Raw genomic sequence first — 23089 nt, forward strand, 5'->3', positions numbered from 1 at the left:
AGCTGTATCACTTCAGGCAGGGGGAGTTACCTTCATAGTCTCGGATGTTATTGAATTTAGCGTACGTTAAAATTCATGAGTAAGTAAGAAACACATTTTTGTTGTCTCCAAAAAAATTCCTGCCCTGAGATACAGGCCCCCAAAGATGACACTGCGAAAACCATTTTGAAGACCCGAATTTCAGAAAATTTTTAAAAATGCTGTATCTCTGTAACAGTTCTAGATATTTTGTTAGAGTTTTTTTTATATGAAAGATAATTGCTTTATGATTACAATGGTATCCTCTAGTTGGACATATCTGTCAAAGTCCTTTTACTCTCGGCTGTGAATTTTTTTTTATAATTTACAGCATTTTTTTAAATTTTTTTTGTTAATTATCATCATGTAATACTATATTCTCAGCAAAGGAGAGCTTCCATTTTTAACTTGGACAGGTTTTATTTTAATTTTTTTTTAACTTTAAAGGATAATGTATGTCTTCACTGAAGCTTTTTCTCACTAATTTCTTTGTTAAAATGTTTATTTCTATTGTCTTTGTTGCAGTTATTTATTTTCACTTTCATTGTTGCATATATTTTGGAGTTTCTTTCTCGTGGTTGTCCATAGTAGCTTTCTGTACTGTAATTGTTCAGTGCTAATTTATTTACTGAAGAGGCTTCTAAGAAATCTGAGACCATCTAGTGAGTTCTGTGTTTTCATGAGGAATTTGCCAGTTGACACAGCTGCAGTGTGTTTGTGGCACGTGTGTATGACTGTGACTCATGGATTGCAGAGATTATAGACAGCTGTCATGAGTTAAACGAAACTGTAGTGAACTTTATGCTACCACATGGACCAGCTGCTGGATATAGGTTTCCAGCTGAAGGACAGAATCAATGCCATCAGTGCTCACTTCCTGTTCATAATGTTTTGAAGATTGTAAGTGCTCTGGTCCATATTGGTTCAACAGGAAGGCAACTCACTAAATGAAAAGAAGATACTTGAAGCTGTGAACACATTTTTAGTTCATTGACCCGCTAATTTCTGTACAAAACAGAGCGCACAGAAGTTGTATAAATTGAAACCTTTAAGTCTTTGGACCTTCAAATGGTTCAAATGGCTCTGAGCACTATGGGACCCAACTGCTGTGGTCATCAGTCCCCTAGAACTTCTTCTTCTTCTTCTTCTTCTTCTTCTTCTTCTTCTTCTTAAGTTGCCAATCCTAAGATTGATTTGCAGCAGCTCTCCAGTCAGTGCGATTGTCGGCCAGCCTCTTCAATTCCGTGAAACTTCCGCATCCTAGGTCCTGCATTATCTGGCTTATGTACTTTCTTCTAGGTCTGCCTCTTGCCCTTTTGCCCTCCACAAGGCCTTCCGTTATAGTGTGGAGAAGACTTTCATGTCTCAGAATGTGTCCCATCCATATATCTCTCCTCTTCTTGACCGTCTTCCAAAGAACTGGAACTTCCTCCGCTCTCTGCAGGACTTCTTCATTTGTCATCCTGGCCGTCCATGGAATTTTTAACATCCTTCGCAGACACCACATTTCGAATCCTTCAATCCTTCTTCTTTCGTCCTCTCCAAGTGTCCAGGTTTCGCTGCCGTAGAGAAGCACACTCCCAACAAAGGTCTTTATTAACCGCTTCCTTAACGACAGACTTATCATATTTGATGTGAGGAGTCCTTTCCTTTTATAGAATGCAGTCTTTGCCTGATTTATTCTACTTATTACATCTTTCCTACTACGACCATCTGATGTTATTCTGCTTCCCAAGTAGACAAAGTCTTGTATTTCTTTCAGCTTCTCTCCATTCAGCCTTATATTCGTAATTGCTTGATTATTTTGTTTGCTTGCAACTAAGATTTTTGTTTTTGACTTATTAATTTTCATGTTGTACCATGTAGCAAGACCCCCCTGCGGGTTCGGGGGTTAGAATAGGCCCGCGGTATTCCTGCCTGTCGTAAGAGGCGACTAAAAGGAGTCTCAAATGTTTCGGCCTTATGTGATGGTCCCCTCTCGGGTTTGACCTCCATCTTTCTAAATTCTTCCAAAGAGCGAGCCAATTGGGGAAGGGCGCCTTACATGGTGCACTGTATCCGTCGTGCATTGAGACCTTTAGCCGGCTTTTTCGTTGTTGCAATGGTGTCCCGCTCGTTTTCCATCTCTTGGGCGATTACCACCCTGCACTCTGTGGTGTTGTTTTTAACTGCAACAACGACCTTGGACAGTTTTGCACCTAAGATCCAGCACAGTAGCCAGCCCGTTGTGGTGGGGCCGCCATGTACCCTCTTGGTTGTAGCCCCCCTGACAACACAGGGATCGCTCTACTGATGCCTGCGCCGTTAACTCCCCACGTATGCCAAGGAGTAGATGCCCATCTCCTTGGGGCATCAGGACTCCCGGCAATGGCCGTCCTGCCAGGTGGCTATTGCTGCGGCTGGGTGGCGCCCGTGGGGAGGGCCCTTGGTCGGAGTAGGTGGCATCAGGGCGGATGACCCGCAATGAAGCGTGGTACATCATCTCTCGCTGGCGGCCAGCCGTCAGCAGTCTCTAAGCGTTCCAAAGCTCACTTTAAGGCTAATGTGTATGACCCCAAATCGTTCCCCTCCCTGGCCACACCATGGGAGGAACGAAAGGCTATGAATGAGAGCGACAGGTATTCGCCCCGGTATCTCGTCTGTACCAGAGCTGACGGGGAATCGTTTGTGTCTGTGAAGCCTCAGTTTTTTGTGGAACATTTAGAGGACAAGTTCGGGGAGGTGGAGGGCTTGTCCAAGATGCGGTCAGGGTCAGTCTTAATAAAAACGGCATCCTCTGCCCAGTCACGAGCCTTGCTCGCTTGTACGAAGTTGGGGGATGTTTCTGTCACTATCACCCCCCATAAAAGCTTAAATATGGTTCAGGGACTTATTTTTCACCGCGATCTCCTTTTACAGTCCGATGACGAGCTGCGCGCCAACTTAGAGCGACGAGGTGTACATTTCGTCCGGCGCGTTCATCGGGGTCCGAGGGACAATCAGGTTGCTACCGGTGCCTTCATCTTGGCCTTCGAGGGTGATACGTTACCGGAAAAGGTCAAGGTGATGGTCTACCGATGTGACGTCAAGCCCTATATCCCTCCCCCGATGCGGTGCTTTAAGTGCTGGAAGTTCGGTCACATGTCCTCTCGCTGTACTTCTAGCCTCACATGTCGAGATTGTGGACGCCCATCTCATCCCGATACTCCATGTGCTCCGCCTCCCGTCTGTGTCAACTGTGGAGAGCCTCATTCCCCTTGCTCGCCGGACTGTAGTGTCTTACAGAAAGAACGCAAAATCATGGAATATAAGACCCTGGACCGACTGACTTACACTGAGGCCAAGCGGAAATTTGAACGGCTACATCCCGTGCGCATGATGTCATCTTATGCCTCCACTGTCACTCCTACTCCAGCTCCTTCAGCTGCAAGATATACAGTCAGCTCTCGGAACCAGAGGACCTCACCTGCCCCCTTGACCACGGGGGCCCCTTCTCTTGCTGTTGCTCCCACACCATCTACCTCGGGAGCAGCACCCACTAAACCATCGTGGACGCCAGTCCCCCCTTCTCAGCCGGAGAAGCGTAAGTCTTCTTCGGCTTCTCTCGCTCGGAAGGGATCCCTTGGGTCACTCCCTTCCCAGGTTCCTACCAGCGGCACAGCAGACACCAGCCAGTGGCTGAAGCAGCCACAGGTCGCTGGTCGACGGGCTTCGCGTTCCACTTCGGTCCCAGAGACTGACTCCAATAAGCCCTCTCACCAACGGCAACCAAAGGAACAGCGAGAGAAAACGACTCTGAAGACCCGCAAGTCCAAGACACCTGCGGTGGCACCTACTCCACCGCTACATAAAAGCTCTGCATCTGAGGATGAGGTGGAGATCCTTGCGTCCGCTGAGGACCTCGATCTCGCCAGTCCCTCAGACGCAATGGGTAGCACTTGCACGGGTGCTCCATCGGATGTGGCAGGTGACCCAGCGGCGTAATCTGCCTTCCCAGTCCCGTCACGCCTTTCTCCGCAATGGCTACTACCATCCTCCAGTGGAACTGCAGCGGTTTCTTCCACCATCTCGCTGAGCTCCGCCAACTTATCAGCCTTCACCCTTTCTTCTGCATTGCTCTCCAGGAAACTTGGTTTCCTGCACTGCGAACCCCCGCCCTCCGTGGCTATCGGGGTTATTATAAGAACCGAGCAGCTTATGAAAGGGTGTCTGGTGGCGTCTGCATATATGTCCTTCACACTCTGCACAGCGAGTCTGTCCCTCTCCAGACGCCCTTAGAGGCTGTCGCTGTACGCGTGTGGACGCCACAGGCTGTTACCGTCTGCAGTGTTTACATTCCACCGGATGGTGATGTCTCGCAGCATGTCCTGGCTGCACTGGTCGCCCAATTGCCGCCACCTTTCTTGCTCTTGGGCGACTTCAACGCCCATAACCCTCTGTGGGGTGGGTCAGTGGCAACAGGTCGAGGCGCCATCGTTGAGGGTTTCTTGTCGCAGCTCGATCTCTCGCTGTTAAATGATGGTGCCTTCACACACTTCAGTGTGGCGCATGGCACCTACTCCGCCATTGACCTTTCAATCTGTAGCCATAGCCTCTTACCGTCTGTCCAATGGAGTGTGCATGACGACCTGTGTGGTAGTGACCACTTTCCGATCTTTCTGTCACTACCACAGCGCCACTCTTCTGGGCGCCCTAGCAGATGGGCTATGAATAAGGCTGACTGGGACTTGTTCTCCTCCACTGCCGCTTTTGAGCCTCTCTCTACTGATGACATTGATGCGGTGGTTCAATCGGTCACCACCGGCATCGTTACTGCCGCCGAATCAGCCATTCCCCGTTCCTGTGGGTCCCCTCGGCGGCGGACTGTGCCTTGGTGGTCGCCTGAGATCGCTGAAGCGATTAAAGACCGCCGGCGGGCGCTCCAGCGTCACAAGCGACATCCCTCCATCGACCACCTTATCGCCTTCAAACGGCTGCGTGCGCGGGCCCGCCTCCTTATCCGCCAAGGCAAGAAGGAGTGCTGGGAGCGGTATGTATCCACCATTGGCCTCCATGTCACTCCATCGCAGGTCTGGGCCAAGATTCGACGCGTCTACGGCCATCGGACACCTGCCAGCGTCCCTGCGCTCTCACTGAATGGAGCAGTTTGTACTGACTCCGACGTCATTGCAAATCGCTTAGCAGAGCATTTTGCTATGAGTTCCGCCTCTGCGAATTACCCCCAGGCCTTCCGCTCCATTAAAGAGCGGATGGAACGTCGGAGCCTTTCGTTTCGCACCAACCACCTAGAATCTTACAATGCTCCATTTAGTGAGTGGGAATTTCGCAGTGCCCTAGCTGCTTGCCCTGATACCGCTCCTGGGCCAGATGGCATCCACTGTCAGATGCTGAAACACCTTTCAGTGGACTGCCAGCGGCGCCTTCTCGATCTTTACAACCGTCTTTGGGTCGAGGGGGAGTTTCCGTCGCAATGGCGGGAAGGCGTTGTCATCCCCGTTTTGAAACCTGGAAAGAACCGTCTGGAGGTGGACAGCTACCGTCCCATTAGCCTCACCAACGTTCTTTGCAAGTTGCTTGAACGGCTGGTGAGCCGGCGCTTGAATTGGGTACTGGAGTCTCGGGGCCTTCTTGCTCCGTCTCAGGGTGGGTTCCGTAAAGGCCGCTCCGCCACCGACAATCTGGTGAGCCTGGAGTCGGCCATCCGTACTGCCTTTGCCCGCCGTCAGCACCTGGTCGCTGTCTTTTTCGACATGCGGAAGGCGTACGATACGACATGGCGTCATCACATCCTTTCTACGCTTCATGGATGGGGTCTTCGGGGTCCTCTGCCGATTTTTATCCGCAATTTTCTGTCGTGTCGTACCTTCCGCGTGCAAGTCGCGGCCTCGTATAGTTCCTCCCACGTCCAGGAGAACGGTGTGCCACAGGGTTCTGTTTTAAGTGTCTGTCTGTTTTTAATAGCCATTAACGGGCTTGCTGCGGCCGTGGGAAATTCTGTCTCCGCTTCCCTGTATGCTGACGACTTCTGCCTTTATTACAGCTCTACTGGCATTGCAGCGGTTGAACGTCAGCTACAGGGCGCTATCCGCAAGGCGCAGTCTTGGGCTGTAGCGCATGGGTTTCAGTTTTCGGCAGCCAAGACCCGCGTTATGCATTTCTGCCGGCGCCGAACAGTCCATCCTGAGCCGCAGCTTTATCTTGCCGACGAACTGCTTGCTGTGGTGGAGACCCACAGGTTTTTGGGGGTGGTTTTCGATGCCCGGTTGACTTGGCTGCCTCATATCCGGCAGCTCAAACAGGCATGTTGGCGGCATCTCAATGCTCTGCGATGTTTGAGCCACACCCGCTGGGGCGCCGACCGCTCTACCCTGTTACGGCTCTACCAGGCGCTCATCCAGTCCCGCCTGGATTATGGGAGCCTGGCTTATGGCTCAGCATCCCCATCTGCGTTACGGGTGCTGGACCCAATTCTCCACAGCGGGATACGCCTTGCCACTGGTGCTTTCCGCACCAGCCCTGTGGACAGCGTACTAGTGGAGGCAGGTGTACCTCCACTGCGGTTCCGACGCCAACGTTTGCTGGCCGCTTATACTGCCCATGTTCTAAGCTCGCCCGGGCATCCTAACTATCGTCTCCTGTTCCCGCGATCGGTCGTCCGTCTGCCAGAACGTCGGCCCCGGTCTGGTTGTACAATAGCGGTCCGCGTCAAAGAGCTTCTCTCTGGGCTTCGGGTTTTCACTGTTCCACCTCCTTTCCGGGCTACTTTGCATACACCCCCATGGTGTGTTCGTCGCCCTTGCCTTCGGCTCGACTTGGCACAGTGCCCGAAGGACTCAGTCCCTCCAGAGGCCTTCCGCCGCCGCTTTCATTCCATCCTGGCCACGTATCAGGGCTCTGGCATTGTTTACACCGACGGCTCGATGGTTGCTGGTCGAGTCGGTTATGCGCTAACTCTAGGGGACCATTCCGAACAACGTTCCTTGCCGGATGGCTGCAGCGTTTACACTGCTGAGCTGGTCGCCATCTTTCGTGCCCTAGGGCATATCCGCTCCTGCTCAGGCGAGTCCTTCGTTATCTGTAGCGATTCCCTGAGCGGTTTACGAGCTCTCGACCAGTGTTTTCCTCGTTCTCGTCTGGTGCTGGCTATCCATGAGTCTCTGCATACTCTTGCCCGTAGCGGCCGCTCTGTGGTCTTTGTGTGGACCCCCGGTCATGTCGGTATCCCGGGTAACGAACATGTTGACCGCCTGGCGAAAGAGGCCACCAGTAAGCCATCTCTGGACGTTGGCCTCCCAGAGACTGATTTGCGGGCAGTCTTCTGCCGCAAAATCTTGGCGCTATGGGACGATGAATAGCGCGAACTGACAACGCGCAATAAACTCCGTGATGTCAAGGAGACGACGGCTGTGTGGCGGTCATCCCTGCGAGCCACTCGCAGGGACTCAGTCGTTCTTTGCCGGCTCCGCATTGGCCACTCCCGGCTGACACACAGTTATTTACTGCGCCGGGAGGACCCTCCTCTATGTCGATGTGGGGCTGCTTTGACAGTGGCCCACATTTTGATGGCCTGCCCCCTTTTAGCTGTGGTCAGGCAGACATTTGCGCTGCCTGATACGCTCCCTGCCCTTTTAACAGACGACTCCACTATGGCTGACTTAGTTTTACGTTTTCTTCGGGCAGGGGGATTTTATCATTTAATCTGAGTGTTTCTGTTTTATTTTATTGTTTTGTGTTGATTCTGGCCTTTGGCCTATGATTTTAAACTGATTTTTTTTAATGTGTTTCTCAGTGGTTGACTTTTCCTTTTTTATTTCTATGGTCGGCCAACCACCGTCACACTCTGTGTGGTTTTAGTTCGTTTTGTCTTGTTCTGTTTCGTCTGTGTTCTATTCTGTTCCTCGTTTTTATTCTCTGTGGGTGTTCTTTGTCTTTGGAAAAAGACCAACCAACCAACCATGTAGCAAGAGTGTTTTCCATTTCCTCCAACACTACTTGTAATTCTTCCTCATTTTCCGCTAGGACAGCAATGTCATCCGCAAAACGCAGCATATCAACTATTTTTCCCTGGATCCTGATTCCATTAGCTTGTCCTAACTTTTCTCTGACCTCGTCCATTGCTTTTTGTATGTACATATTAAAGAGGACAGGGGAGAGTGCACATCCCTGTCTCACACCCTGTTTAATTTTTGCTTGTTGTTGATGTTCCCCACATCTCACTATTGCCACCTCTTCTTTGTATATGTTCCATATCGTTCTCCTGTCCTTGTACTTAGCTCCAGTTTCCCTCAATATCTGGAATAGTTTTTTCCATTCAACCTTATCAAAGGCCTTTTCGAGGTCAACAAATGCTATGTAGGTGTCCTTTCCTTTTTCCATTCTTTTTTCTATTATGAGCCTTAGGGCCATAATGGCTTCTCGCGTACCTCTCCCTCTTCTAAAGCCAAACTGGTCTTCTGTGAGCATGCATTCCACGTTCCCTTCAATTCTTCTGAGGAGGATGGTCGTCAAAATTTTTGATGCATGTGATGTTAGGCTGAGGGTTCTGTATTGTGCACACGATTTTGCTGGCATTTTCTTTGGTAATGGAACAATAATACACTTTTTGAAGTCCTCAGGCAGCTCTCCAGTATCATATATTTGGCAGATTAATTTATACAATTTATCTTTTATTTCTGTTCCAGCTGCTTTGATGATTTCTGCAGGCAATGAGTCAATTCCTGGTGCTTTTCCGTGCTTAAGTGCCTGTAGTGCCTGATCAAATTCAGACCTTAGTATGCTGTCTCCTAGTTCACTTTATCTACTTCGTCCTCACTTTCAATCATGTCATCTTGTACGTTGCCTCCATATAATTTCTCTAGGTATTCCTTCCACGTAAGTGCTATATCTTCATGATTATACACCATCTTATTATCCTCTCTTATTAGGGCATTACATCTAATCCTTTGTCCTCCTGAGAAGAAGCGTTTCACTGTTTTGTATGCTAATTCAAGGTTCCCTTTCTTCAGAAGGTCTTCAACTTCTTTGCATCTGTCTTCAAGGAATCTTTCTTTTACTTGCTTCAACTTCCTGTTGATTTTGTTCCTAAGCACTCGGTATGCCGTTTTCCCTTCTTCCGTTTCATTATTTTTGAGCTTCCTTCTTTCCTCAAACATAAGTATTATTTCATCAGTTATCCACTCCTTCCTCTTTTCAGGTTTTTGTTTTCCAATTATCTCTTCGGCTGCTTTTATTAGGCCATCTCTAATATTTTCCCAATGTTGTTCTACATTCTCTATAGGATGCTGTTGAATTAGATCCTTAGCCCTTTCTTGGAACTCCTTCTGCGTCTCACGGTTTCCAAGCTTCCCTATATCCAGTTTTCCATTTCCTATTTTCTTCCTTATGCATTTGAACTTGAGTCGGCATTCCGCAACAACCATGTTGTGATCACTCACAATATCTGGGCTTGCGTATGCTCTAGAGTCTTTTAGTTGATTTCTAAATCTATTTTTGACTAGAATGTAATCAATTTGGTATCGTTCTCTATCCCCTGGTGACTTCCAGGTGTATCTTCTATGGGGGTGATGTTGAAACCACGTGTTCGATATTATCAGTTGATTCCTGTTACAAAATTCTATAAGTCGGTCTCCTCTATCATTCCTTTTACCAAGGCCTTAGCGTCCAACAGCTGGCTGTACCTCTTTATCTCCTACTATTGCGTTCCAGTCTCCCATGATTATTAAATTTGTTTCTCCTTTGATTCCTCTCAAGGCTCCATTTAACTCTTCATATACAGCTTCAACTTCCTCATCCTCCTGGTTTGTGGTAGGCATATAGACCTGTATCACAACCGTCTCTGTAGGTTTGGTATCCAGACTGACAAGTATTATCCTTCCTCCATATTGTATATATCCCTTCACTCTCTGCCCCAATTTTCGACTCATAACTACTCCAACCCCACCTGCTCCAGGTCTATCTTCTATCGTTCCTGTGTGAATTATCCTGTACTCATCACTCCAGAAATCTCCGCAGTTAGGCCATCTCATTTCAGACACTCCTAGTATATCCAACTTCATTTTCTTCATTTCTTGCTTAAGGTTTTCGAGCTTCCCCATCTGCAGTAAGGTGCGGACGTTCCACGTTCCAATTCTACTATAGCTCTTTTTATTTCCTTTCTTCCTATGAACTGTTGAAACGAGACCTCTGGTAGTCCCCTCCCGGAGAACCGAATGAGGGGCTATTACTCCGGATTGCATTTTTACTAGAGCTTGTTTCATATTCATATTATGGCTGCTGATACTTGAGAAATCTAATTAGATCTTTAATGAAGTGGTTTCTCCTTGCCTTCTTCATTCTATGCCGTTGGCCATCATGTGGCTCTTCCGCCTTTAGGGACAGTTTCCCATCCCAAGGACAAGAGAGTGCCCTGCCTCTACGTGCTCATCCGCCCTCCTAGGAGGCCGTTTCGCTTGGTAGAGGGTGTCTCCCTAGAACTTAGAACTTCTTAAACCTAACCAACCTAAGGACATCACACACATCCATGCCCGAGGCAGGATTCAAACCTGCGAACGTAGCAGTCTCACGGTTCCGGACTGCGCACCTAGAACCGTGAGACCACCACGGCTGGCTTTGGGCCTTCCACATACATTTTAGAACCATTTAAAATGCTTGAAAAATGAGTCCCTTACTCATCTTTCAAAACTAAAATTATGTTAAATATGTCGTGGTTTTCCTGGTACCATGCGCCGCGGAATTTGAATCCGTGCCAGACGTCTTGGACGTCGAAGACCCATAGAGGTCTCTGCACCATCGCGCCATAAGCAGTGGCAGCACGCGCCTTCTGGCCCGCTTTTAGTGTGAGGGTGCCACAGTTGAACATGTGGTCCCAGCGGCCAATAGCAGTGCCTCCGACAGCGTACTTAAGCACCGGCCTCTTGCTCAGCCAGTCAGTCTAATCTCGCTTACGTCGGTTTACACCTCTCTTTGTGCTAGACTGCGTACTTCCTGGTTCGTGTACGAGTGGACGTGATTGTTTCCTTGTGACTCTGTTGTTCGGTCTTGTGTATTCATTCTGTCCTTCGTTGGTCGTGTCCGTCCTCTTCCGTTGTGTTGTTGTTCGCGGGTCCCAACGCGCTTTCTGTCATTGCTACCCCGCAACCGTCCTGGTCGCAGTTACAACAGTTTTGATTTTTATGAGCCTGTTATGTGATAATGTAATAAAACAGGTTATATGTATGGCAAAAATTTCAGTTGTTTATAAAACCTGTTCAACCTAAAAGTGAAAGCTCTCCTTTTCAGAGAATGTAGAACTATATGGTACTAATCAACAGAAAAAAATCAGTTTTATGGATCGGCATTTTTGAAAAAAAAAATCCATAAATTATAAAAAAAAGTTCAGAATGCTATAATAAAAGAACTCTGACATATAAGTCCAAATAGAGGATTTCTTTGTAATCATAAAGCAATTATCTTTCAAATTAAAAAAAACTAACAAAATATCTAGAACTGTTAAAATTTTTTTCCAAAATTCACCTCTTCAAAATGGTATGCACAGTGTCATCTTTGGAGTGCTGTATCTCAGAGCAGAAATTTTTTAGAGAAAACAAAAAAATACATGCTCCTTACTTTGTCCTTCATTTTAACATATACTAAATTCAATAACATCCAGGACTATGAAGGTAAGGTTTTTTCCTAGCCTGCCTGAATTGATATGGACTATGCCTGGAGCTAAAATTTCTGTCATAAGTAATGTTAAAGAGGAAGTGATTTAAATTGCAGTGTATCAGCTCAGAATCGAAGATGTAATGAAACATTTTTTTAAGATATCACTAATAAACCAACTGGATACCAGAATTATGGAAAGATAGGCTGAAAGCTATGAACTCCATTAAAATAATACTTCCAAGATCTTCATGTGTGCAGTAGTTTTACACATTTGCTTTGAGAACAACAATTTCATTTTATTTTTATTTCTTATAGTTTGTAAGTGTATTGTTATTTATGTAATTAGCAAAGCTGGATTGTATTTGAACCTGATTGCTGTCTCTTACAGTGCCGAGGCCAATTCTGATGTGGCAGTTAGTGATCCTTTGCCACTATGAAGAAGCGATCTGCAATTCATTTAATCTTATTTGCTGCATTAGTTTTGCTTGCAGCCCAGTTAAGCCTTCTTGCAATACTATTATATCCACACAGTAAAAGGAAGACAGACTACAGCAGAGACATTCAGATTATTTCTAATATTACAGCACAGTTGCAATTGCAGCTTATCATCATTGATAAAATAATCCTAGATAATATCAGTGGCAGTAAGAAGTCTTCAGATACTGTATGCACATGGTGTACCGAAGATAGGATTGTATCTTTTGCAACACTATTTAGAGAACTGAAGAACATCGTGAGTATTCTTTTGCTGTTTTCATCCATAGTTAATCATTCTTGTAAACAAAGAAAATGTAATATTTGTGCAGATTACTATATTAGTTTATTATAGACATCCTACTGAATAATATCTACATGAATTAACAGAAATGAAAGTACAAACAAATAATGATGGGTAAACTCTAGCTAGTAACAATACATTGGTGCTTAAATGTAAATTCTTTGTCTGAGTTTTTGTTACATCTCTTCCTTCTTTATCTTTAATGTATTGTTTACCCATTGCCATGCTTTTAACTTACCATATCTTCAAAACTTGCCTGATGATATTTCATTGCTGAATTATTTATTATGCTGTGCTGCAGTGCTATACACGGAGTGGGGATAGTGGTTGACTCTCTTGCCTAATCATCTGAAGCTCTTATGTTCTTTCATCATTTTTTCTACGATGTATTGCTGGAAGCTAATAAACACTTCAGCTTTTGTTTGTGTGTGTGTGTAGGGTTTTGTGATATCTGATAAGTGGACAACTTTTTCTTTCTGTGTTGCTCTGTTTGATCAAGGCATAACACAGTGTCTGAAGAAATTTCAGATTAGCAACCTACAGTAAGTTCATAAAGTTTCCCAAGGTTTAATTTTTTGTGGCATTCATTATCTCTTTCAACAAGCACTGGGTTAGTCACTTCAGACTTGGTTCAACAAAATGAAACCAGTAAGTATGGAAAGACACACCTCTCCTTAGATTATATGCCACTACACACCCATATTTCATGGATTGCAAAACCCATGAACTTCATCAAATATGATTTTTAAGTACACTTTATTTCTTGTATTCAAACATATTTATTCAGTTACTGTCTTGGGAGTGATTGTTTGTTTTATCTGTGTTCCAGGAAGTTTTGGTTAGGAGGGCTGAAGATGAAGGTTTCAAGACAGTTGTATTTCACAATGTGCATCCAGTAGAGAAACTGCCGACTGGCGATTCTGACCTCCCAGTGTGCGTTTTCTTGAAGCACAAGGCGGTGATCCAGTTAGTTTTATTCCATGACCGTGAAGCAAATTTTTGGTGGCACGGGAGTATTCACAGTGACCCAGATGCTCTTCATCAATTGTTTAGTCTTGGAGTCAACCAAGGCTTTAGTTTTATGAATCATGAAGGTGCTTATGACAAATTTGTGACAGAAAAACTTGACTTACATGGTACTGCATTCTACGTGCCAAAGAATATTCCAGACTTTCTACATGATTCATTAAACTCTCGGTTTCTTGAGTGCAGACATCAAAGTGCTCATCAGTTTTATCAGAAGTATGGAAAAGATAAATCACACGAGGCCTTGAGATTTTCACATAGAGCATGGAAGCTTTTATCGCGAACTAAAACAATACTTGATTCAATAGGAGTTAGATTTTGGCTGAGCAGTGGTACATGTCTTGGTGAGTCAAAAATAAATTGATTTACTAAATTAAAAGTTCAGTATAGATTGAATACAGAAGAATAATACTTACATCCTAGCCGTTGAATGCTGCAATAAATAATTTTATGTCTGTTGTCACCTGATACTCCTGTATATCTGTGTGTACTTGTTCTCATGGAAAACACTTTGTTATTTGTCCTGTCAGTTCTTTCACTTCATCTGAAGGAACATCTTGTTCCAAAAGCCCATGATTAAATATCTTCTTAAAGTCTTGCATTTGTGCCAACTCTATTTCTGTTGTTTGAATTTGATAATGAATGAGTACTCTTCTTCTTTCTCTTTTTCTTTCTTGTCGCCAGTAGTAGGGCATTCAGATAAATGTTTTAAGAAATTCAATGCTGTGGAAATACTATCGATGAGCTGCCACCTCAGTGGAATCCAACAACTGTTAGTTAGTTTACTGTAACTGATCCATACTTTAAATTAATGATATGATATCATTGATGATATGATATGATATCATTAATTTGAACCCAACAATTACATTTGTTATTGTCACTGATCCATACTTTACTGTGAAAAGGAAAGTTGCTGCTCATCATATAGCGGAGATGCTGAATTGCAGGTGGTCACAACAAAAGACTGTCACAAATATAGCTTTTGGTCAGTAAGGCCTTCATCAAAATTAGACACACACACACACACACACACACACACACACACACACATGCCGGACATCCATCATGTTGGAAGTACATCGCCATTCTGTCATGCAGTGAAACATCTTGTAGTAACATCAGTAGAACATTACGTAGGAAATCAGCATACATTGCACCATTTAGACTGCCATCGATCTAATAGAGGCCAATTATCCTTCCTCCCATAATGCTGCACCATACATTAACCCGCCAAGGTCGCTGATGTTCCACTTGTCGCAGCCATCGTGGATTTTCCGATGCCCAATAGTGCATATTATGCCGGTTTACGTTACCGCTGTCGGTGAATGACACTTCGTCACTAAATAGAATGTGTGCAAAAAATCTGTCATCATCCCGTAATTTCTCTTGTGCCCAGTGGCTGAACTGTACACGATGTTCAAACTCGTTGCAATGCAATTTCTGGTGCGTAGAAATATGGTACGGGTGGAATCGATTTTGATGTAGCATTCTCAACACCAACGTTTTTGAGATTCCCGATTCTCGTGCAATTTGTCTGCTGCTGATATGCAGATTAGTCGTGACAACAGCTAAAACATGTACTTGGGCATCATCATTTGTTGCAGGTCGTGGTTGACGTTTCAAATGTGGCCTAACACTTCCTGTTTCCTTAAATAATGTAAACGGTCCATTTTAACATGGGTAATGTATCACGAAGTGAATACCGTCCGCAGTGGTGGAATGTTACGTGATACCATGTACTTATATGTTTGTGAATATTACAGCGCCATCTATCACAAAGCGAAAAAATGGTCCAACTAAAACATTCATATTTCTTTACACACTACACTAATATGTAATAAAAAATGGGGGTTCCTATTTAAGAAAACGCAGTTGATATCCGTTTGACATATGGGAGCCCCATCTAGCGGGCCAACCATAGCTCCATGTGGTTTCCCCCTCCAAGCTAGGCGAGTTTCGTTCTTTGTAGTTTTTTTGTATGATGCTTATCTCGTGAGATATTTGGCTCTGTCACTATCAATGGACCACACTGTATATTTTTTTCTTTTATTTTGATGATTAAAAGTCATCCTGTACATTGTTTCTCAAGTATGTGTGAATGTTTCTGTCTGATCTGCTTTCAGAATACTTAAAGAGATGATGATGAATTTTTTGTTGTTCTTCAGAATGTTAACCTGTTTGTAAATGACTAATCAGAACTGCATGATTATTTTGAGTAATTTTGTAAAATAAGTTAATGGCTCAATAGTAGTAATATAATGATAATGATGATGATGATGATGATGATGATTTTTCAGCAGAGTGAGACGCTGTTTCATATCTGTTCATGTTGGCAATATTAATGCTGGAACTGAAATATTTATTTATAGATCCATTAATCTGCTGGTGGTGTAACAGCATTATTACACCTAGATTAAAAATAGAAGACAAGGAAAATATAAAAATTTCTATTAAGGTTAAATATTCCTATGCCTCATTGGGTTTCCGTACATCTAATCAAGAAATGAAGTATTTCAATTTCTGTGCTGTTGTTACACAAGGTTTATTTAAACAGGACATGGTACACAGATGTAAGTAAAATACAATTGCTTGATCAACCCATTAATGACACACACACACACACACACACACACACACACACACACACACACACACACACACACACACACACACCATATAAGCAGTAATTGCTAATACAAGATGCACGGTGTGACCTGGATGCTTTCCTACTGGAGTCAGGCTGATGAGCTCTTTCGTCAGCCATTACAAAAATGACGTAGCTGAAGTGGAAAATGGTACCAGCAACTGTGGAGCAATGGTGTTACCATCTTATAAGCATGCCCCTGCATGGAGCATGCCCATTAGAACTGTCATCATAGTGGTGGTGCATTACTTATGTCATGAATTTCTCCAATTATTTTAAAATTATTATTATTATTATTATTTTCATGGTAATTCATGTTTTTTGTTTCTGGTTTTTAGGCAACATCAGTTCATAAGATTTCCCAACATGTTAGTACAATAGTTACACTTAATTTTCAGAGATTATGAAGTTTACATATACTTTTTCTATTTTGCTGGTTATGTAGTTGTTGACAGAGACTGTATGCACTTACAAGGGGAAGGTCAGGGGTTTGTAAAGCTGTCCTCAACATGAAGAATGCTATGAAGCATGGGTGTATTGGAGGTAGTGTGGCCTGGCATTCGTTCAGTCATTTGAACTGATCTAGTCAACATGTTATAGAGGGACCTACAGTTCGAAGTGGGCTTCACACCATGCCACAACTAGACACTTTTTATGTTAACAATTCATTGCCAGAGATGAAATATACACTGCCAGAAAAATTCCTTGGATCACCTGAGGTTTGAACTCTGGAACTAGTAATTAGATTCGTACATACTTTATGGTCAACTTGTGTGTGTTGGCTGTTTCTTATTTTTGCTATAACTTACAACAGAAATATGATTAATGGCAGTATTAACACTGCCCATATAGTAGAACCTCTGAATCTCCCCATAAAAATGTTGTGATTATTGATAATTGTAGTATTAGCCAGCACAATAAAAAAGTTTGCCTTTGCTTTAATGGTTCACAGGCATCGTGTCTGACAGTGTTGTGGAAGCTGCACAAAATTTCAATGAGACAGCTGCTCACTATCTTTCGCTGCCGACAGACGTGTTTCTGCAGTGGCTCACCAGTATTTAAGTTGGCTCAATAGAAAAGTACAGGCACCAAGGGGTGGGGCTATAACATCATCATAGACAAATCATAGAGCATGACGACATTCATTGCAGTGAAACGGGTGACAGTCTTTGTGTGCATGATGTGGGAAGAGTGTGGCCACAAATCGCGGCCCAGCTCACGCGCGGGTAGTGTGTTGGTGCCCAGTTTGAGTGTGCAAACTCCAATTCTCCTTCTGGTTATGCGGTTTTGTTTATCTATGGCCAATGATACCTAAGTGTACCACAAATGGTGGTTCTCATACCATGCTGGGTTGAAATCCTTTCACAGTTAATCAGGTCATTACTTATATGTATTTCGACTACTGCTTTAATGATCGAGTACCAGTACGTGGAAGCAGATGTAAGGATTTTTCTCTCTCTATAGTTTATGCCATGTCCCATGTCAAGACAGTATTCAGCCGTAGCAGACTTGTCTGGCTGATCTAATGTGGTGTGCTGTCAATGTTCAGCACTTCTATCCTTAGCAGGACAACACACCTTAGTCTCCTTAGACCTAGGTTGTCTTTAACAGAACACAGCATCACTTGCACTTGTGGAGGGCAGAAGACATATTTTACTTGATGTTTCTTGAACAGCCTATTGATCTTAAAGTACACACCAGCAAAATATGGTAGAAAACCTTCCTCGTGGAGTTGTCAATTTTTTTCTGACTGTTCTTGGGGTTTAAGTGTGAAGACTGAATCTGTTTACCAGAGTACCTGTTTAGTACAAACACAAAGCAAAGATGGCTAAGCTCTGCTGATAAGCTTCCTGCATCTGAGATAAGTAAAGCCCTACGATGGGTGATGGCAGCTTATAGTTCGTAGATAAAGGTCAGTGTGAGTTAGTTCATGAGACACGCTGTGACCAGCCCTGTGAACAGCTTACTCACGGACATTGGAGTCCCTCCATTGTGGATCAGGTGCCAACAACAGCTTGTTAGTATGCTGCACATGTTCACAGCTCCATTAAGTATCCAAACTACCGTCTCCTCTTTCTAAACATGGAAACTCATCTCCTGCAATGACAGCCCAGATCAGGGATTACGATCACAGTCCACATCCAGCACCTCCTCTCTGAATTCCTGTTGTTTCCTCTACTACTTTTCGCCCAGGCCCACTCACAAACACCTCCGTGGTGTGCCCCTCTGGGGTTCGGGAGTAGTTCATACTGATGGCTCGATGGTTGCTGGTCATGTAGGCTTTGCTTGTACTCGTGCAGGGCATACTAACGTGTGCTCCTTACCGTATGGCTGTAGTGTTTTCAGTGCGGAGATGGTAGCCGTCTCTCATGCTCTTCTGCCAGTATTACCCTCGCCGTCCTTGGTCAGAGGTATCAAGGATTCTTTGTATGCCCTTGAACAATGTGAAAACTCAGTGACCTTCATCTGGACCCTGGTCAACCTTGTATCCTAGGGAAGGAACTCGCTGATAGCTTAGCCAAACTCGTTACCAGTAAGCTGACTCTTGAGATTGGTATTCCAGAAACGGACCTCCATTTGGTATTATGCCATCAAGTTGTAAGTATCTGGAATACAAATGGCTCAGTGTTACTTCACCGAACAAACTAGGGGTGATGAAGAAGATTACGAATGTGTGGAGGTCGTCCATGCCCATGCAGGCCTCTTAGGAGGACTCTACTATCCTTTGCCAGCTTCGCATCAGCCATACTCGGCTGACTCATGGTCACCTCCTGCTATGCGAGGCCCACCCCACTGTCATTGTGGTTCCCATTTGACTGTGGTCAACATTTTGGTGGACTGCCCTAAACTAGCTACCCTGCTGTGGACTCTTAATCTCCCTGATAAACTACCCATGGTGTTAGGAGATGAGGCCTAAGTGGCTGCCTTAGTTGTATGTTTTATTCGTGAAGGGGACTTTTGCCACTCTCCTTAAAGGAGGGCCACTTAAACTTATCGTCCCGTGGGGGGGTTGGCAGAACACTGTTACCTCCTCTGCTGAGACCAGGCTGCGGCTGTCTGGGCTTGCTGGTCCATCTCGACCCACACCCTACCTGGTCTCTTACTTTTCCTTTCCCCCCTCCTGCTTGGGCTGTCCAACTTGTTTGTCTTATGTCTGTCTGTGTTTCTGTTGCCCTGCCCATATTGCTAGTTTCTTCTAGGCAGTTTCTGAGTGGGGTTCTCTGGTAAGACCGAGTGAGGTGGCACAAATGGTTCAAACTGGCATCCGGCCATCTTGATTTAGATTTTCCATGATTTCTCTAAATCACTTCAGGCAAATGCTGGAATGGTTCCTTTGAATGGGCACGGCCGACTTCCTTCCCCGTCCTTCCCTAATCCGATGGGACTGATGACCTCACTGTTTGATCCCCTCCCCCAAATCAACCATCCAATCTCTGATAAGTGGTGGGCGTGAGGGCTGTATGTGACCCCATTGCATTCTTCTTTTGGGAACTTCCAGCCGCTCCCTAGACAGCGCACCTTACTTGCCTTTTTTCCTACATCCCCCCTTTCTTCTTCTTCTTCTTCTTCTTCTTCTTCTTCTTCTTCTTCTTCTCTCTCTCTCTTTCTCTTTCTCTTTCTCTCTTTCTCCCCCACCCCCCTCACCCCCTCACCTAGCCTTCGTCTACATTTGCTAGACTTTGAGGTTTTCTTCCCCTGGGTTTTGCGTGGTAGGCTATCTCTGATGTACAGTCATGTAGACCTGTCTGTTCACAAAAAAAGGGCCTGATGATCAAGTACTTTGGTCCCTTTAATCATCTGACCAAGGAACCGTCTTATTTTCTGCAGACCAAGCCATCCAAGAATGGAAGGTCTCCATTTTTGTCCACTTCTATGGTGAAGCAAGTGCTCGGTTGGAGAGTGTTTAGGTGTTCCAGAAATGGAGGAAGCATTGCTGTCCCATGTGGCCATACTAAAAAGATGTCGTCCACATATCTCCAGAAACATTTAGATTTCAACACTGCTGACTGTAGTGCCTTTTCCTCAAAGTCTTCCATAAAAAGATTAACTACTATGGAAGGCAAAGAGCTACCCGTAGCAGCACCATCAGTTTGAGCTAAGTAGGTGCTAAGTTGGAGGAGGACATCTTACTTCCACTGAAACAAGTGCTTACCTTTAGTTAATTTTATTTAATGAACAATATTTTGAGCAAACTAATGGTGTTCTTATGAGTGGCCCCTGTTCCCCATAGTAGCTAACCTTTTTATGGAAGACTTTGAGGAAAAAGCACTTCAGTCAGTGGTGTTGAAATCTAAATGTTTCTGGAGATATGTGAACGACATCTTTGTAGTATGGCCACATGGGACCGCTACGCTTCCTGCATTTCTGGAACACCTAAACTTCCTCCATTCAAATGTTTGCTTCACCATGGAAGTGAAGAAAGATGGAGACCTCACATTCTTATATGTCTTGGTCCTCAGAAAAGAAGTTGGTTCCTCGGGTTACAGTGTGTTTCGTGTACCAACTCAGTGACCTATATCTTCAAGCTATGAACTCCCTTCGTCCATCTCAGTGCAGTGGCATATTACAGACCGTCATTCATAGGGCTAGAGTTATCTTAGATGCAGGGAGCGTATCAGCAGAGCTTAGCCATCTTCACTCTGTGTTTGTACAAAACAGATACTCTGATAAACAGTTTTGTAACGCATTTCAAGTTACACACAATAAACTTCAAGAACAGCTAGAAGAAACAGAGAACTTCACGAGGATAGTTTTTCTACCCGATGTTGATGGCGTGTCCTTTACGATCAGCAGGCTGTTCAAGAAACATCAAGTAAAATGTCTTCTGCCCTCCAGCACAAGTGCAAACAATGCTGGGTTCTGTTAAAGGCAACCTAAGTCTTAGTCTCCTAAGGATATATGAAATCCCAAGCCAGGAAGGTATGCATTGGCCAGACATTTTGCAATGTTAAGGATAGATGGGCTGAACGAAGACATCACACCAGATTGGATCAGCCTGAAAAGTCTGCTGTGGCTGAATACTGTCTTGACACTGAACATAGCACAGACTACGTAGAGACAAAGATCTTTTCATCCACTTCCTCATACTGGTGCTCCACCATTAAAGCAGCAATCAAAATATGTGTATGTAATGACCTGATTAACAGTGATACATGAATTCAACTCAGCAAGGCATGGGAACTAGCATTGGCAGTACTAAAGTACTGTTGGCCATAGACGAACAAATCCATGTCAGCACAGGCAGGGAAGCGGAGTTTCCACACTTAAACTGGACACCAACTCTCTGTTCATATGTGTGCTGAGCTGCGATTTGTGGGTACGCTTTTCCCACATCACACATGCAAAGATCCTGGATCATTTCTCTACACTGAATATTGCTGTGCTCTATGATTTGTCAGTGGTGATGTCATAGTCCCACCTCTTGGCACCGGCGCGTATACAACGAGCCACAGTATATATTAGCAAGCCATTGCAGCTACACATCAGTAAGTACCAGAAGATGGCTAGTAGCTGTCTTGTTGTATGATGTCCCTGTACCAATGGAGCAGTTATAATATCAGGAAGGTCTCAAAAAGGACACATTTACCTTAATTTGACATTTATGTTCTAAAACCCTGTTGTGCCACATAATGTATATTTGCTCCTAGAACGTATTTCATGTGTAATTTCCCTCTTGAAGATACTGAAGCTCACATGCATAGCCAGTAACACACACACACACACACACACACACACACACACACACACACACACACACACACACCTCAAGAAGCAGCTGAAGGTTCAGGCATGCATTTTACATTGGAGATGTGGCTGGATATGCACAAAGAAGTGGAGTATAGGCCTTGATAACGTAGTAGACTTCGTAACGTTGTAGATGACAATGGTGGGTTCCTCCTACTGAAATGTTATCACAGATAGAAAAGAGATCGTTAGTATTTAGAGGAGAATGTTGCTAACTTGATGAAAGTCATTTTTATTTCCAGGTTTATACATGAGATTCTATCAAAACATTCAGATTTATGAAAGATTGTCTGCTACTAGTCACTTCGCAATGGTTTGTTGTGTTCTCTACTACTAGTTTATGGTGTGTGCACTCATCTTCACGCACATTACAGAAACTGTGGTTCACTTAAAACTTCAGGTTTTTGTACTAGCATTTTGTGTTTTATTAATTTTAAATTATTATTTTTGCACGTAACTAACTGAAAGCTAGAGACTAGTGGGACAACGTTAGATTACTGTGGCAGTTTGGAAAGGAACTTCCAGACATTTAAGGCAGAAACCAGGATTCCAACAGTCTGCAAACTTTTTGTCAAAATTTAAAATTTGCTTTTATACAGGCATTCACTAAAGGCTTAATTCAGTTTTTAAGCCATTGGCAGGTGATACTTGTGGGCATATATGTAAATCAACATCATGTCTGCTGTAACCGCTTTTCAGTTTTGTGAACATGTGCATCAATAGACATATTAGAGCACTTAAAGTAGTAGACCTGTACATCTTGAGGCAATTTCTGCATTACAGTCTAAAACTTAGTCCACTGTGTGTGATATGAACAAGGTAATACATGAACTACATAAAACAACTCAAGAATTTACCAACACTTGTGGGAATGTAATCAACTGGTCACTAAGAAAATCCCCACTTGTTACTACATAAATATTAAAGCTACAACTTTTAGTTACTTTGTAATATAATTTCATGTGACTTTAAGGCACTCTAGCAAATGGACTATCTTTTGTATTACAGCATTGTAGAACTCTACATCCTTAACCATGATTCAAGGGCATTTTGAAGCTCCTCACTCTGTGCAAACTGCTGTGCAGATTGCCATTTTTCCATGTTGGGGGAAGTGTGACCATCACTGGGAGCCATATCAGCATTCTATGTAGGATATTCTAATGATTCCCATTTGTAACTTTTCAAGAATTCACAAATTGTTGTGTTTGTTAATGCCTGCCATGATGAATGGCGCATTGCTCCTGGCTGTGCCA

At 44.2% G+C, this 23089-nt stretch overlaps 1 protein-coding gene across 1 annotated transcript in view; it reads left to right on the plus strand.

Moving 5' to 3' along the window:
- Window positions 1-23089, plus strand: part of LOC126262794 (ribitol-5-phosphate transferase FKTN-like) — a 119482-nt gene that overhangs the window by 47202 nt on the left and 49191 nt on the right. Inside the window, exons 2-3 of the mRNA XM_049959616.1 lie at window positions 12029-12373; window positions 13248-13788. Coding sequence (XP_049815573.1) covers window positions 12074-12373; window positions 13248-13788 — 841 coding nt within the window. The 5' untranslated portion in view covers window positions 12029-12073. The remainder of the gene's footprint in view (window positions 1-12028; window positions 12374-13247; window positions 13789-23089) is intronic.

This window comes from Schistocerca nitens, chromosome 6, assembly GCF_023898315.1.
Source record: "Schistocerca nitens isolate TAMUIC-IGC-003100 chromosome 6, iqSchNite1.1, whole genome shotgun sequence".
Taxonomy (NCBI): Eukaryota; Metazoa; Arthropoda; class Insecta; order Orthoptera; family Acrididae; genus Schistocerca; species Schistocerca nitens.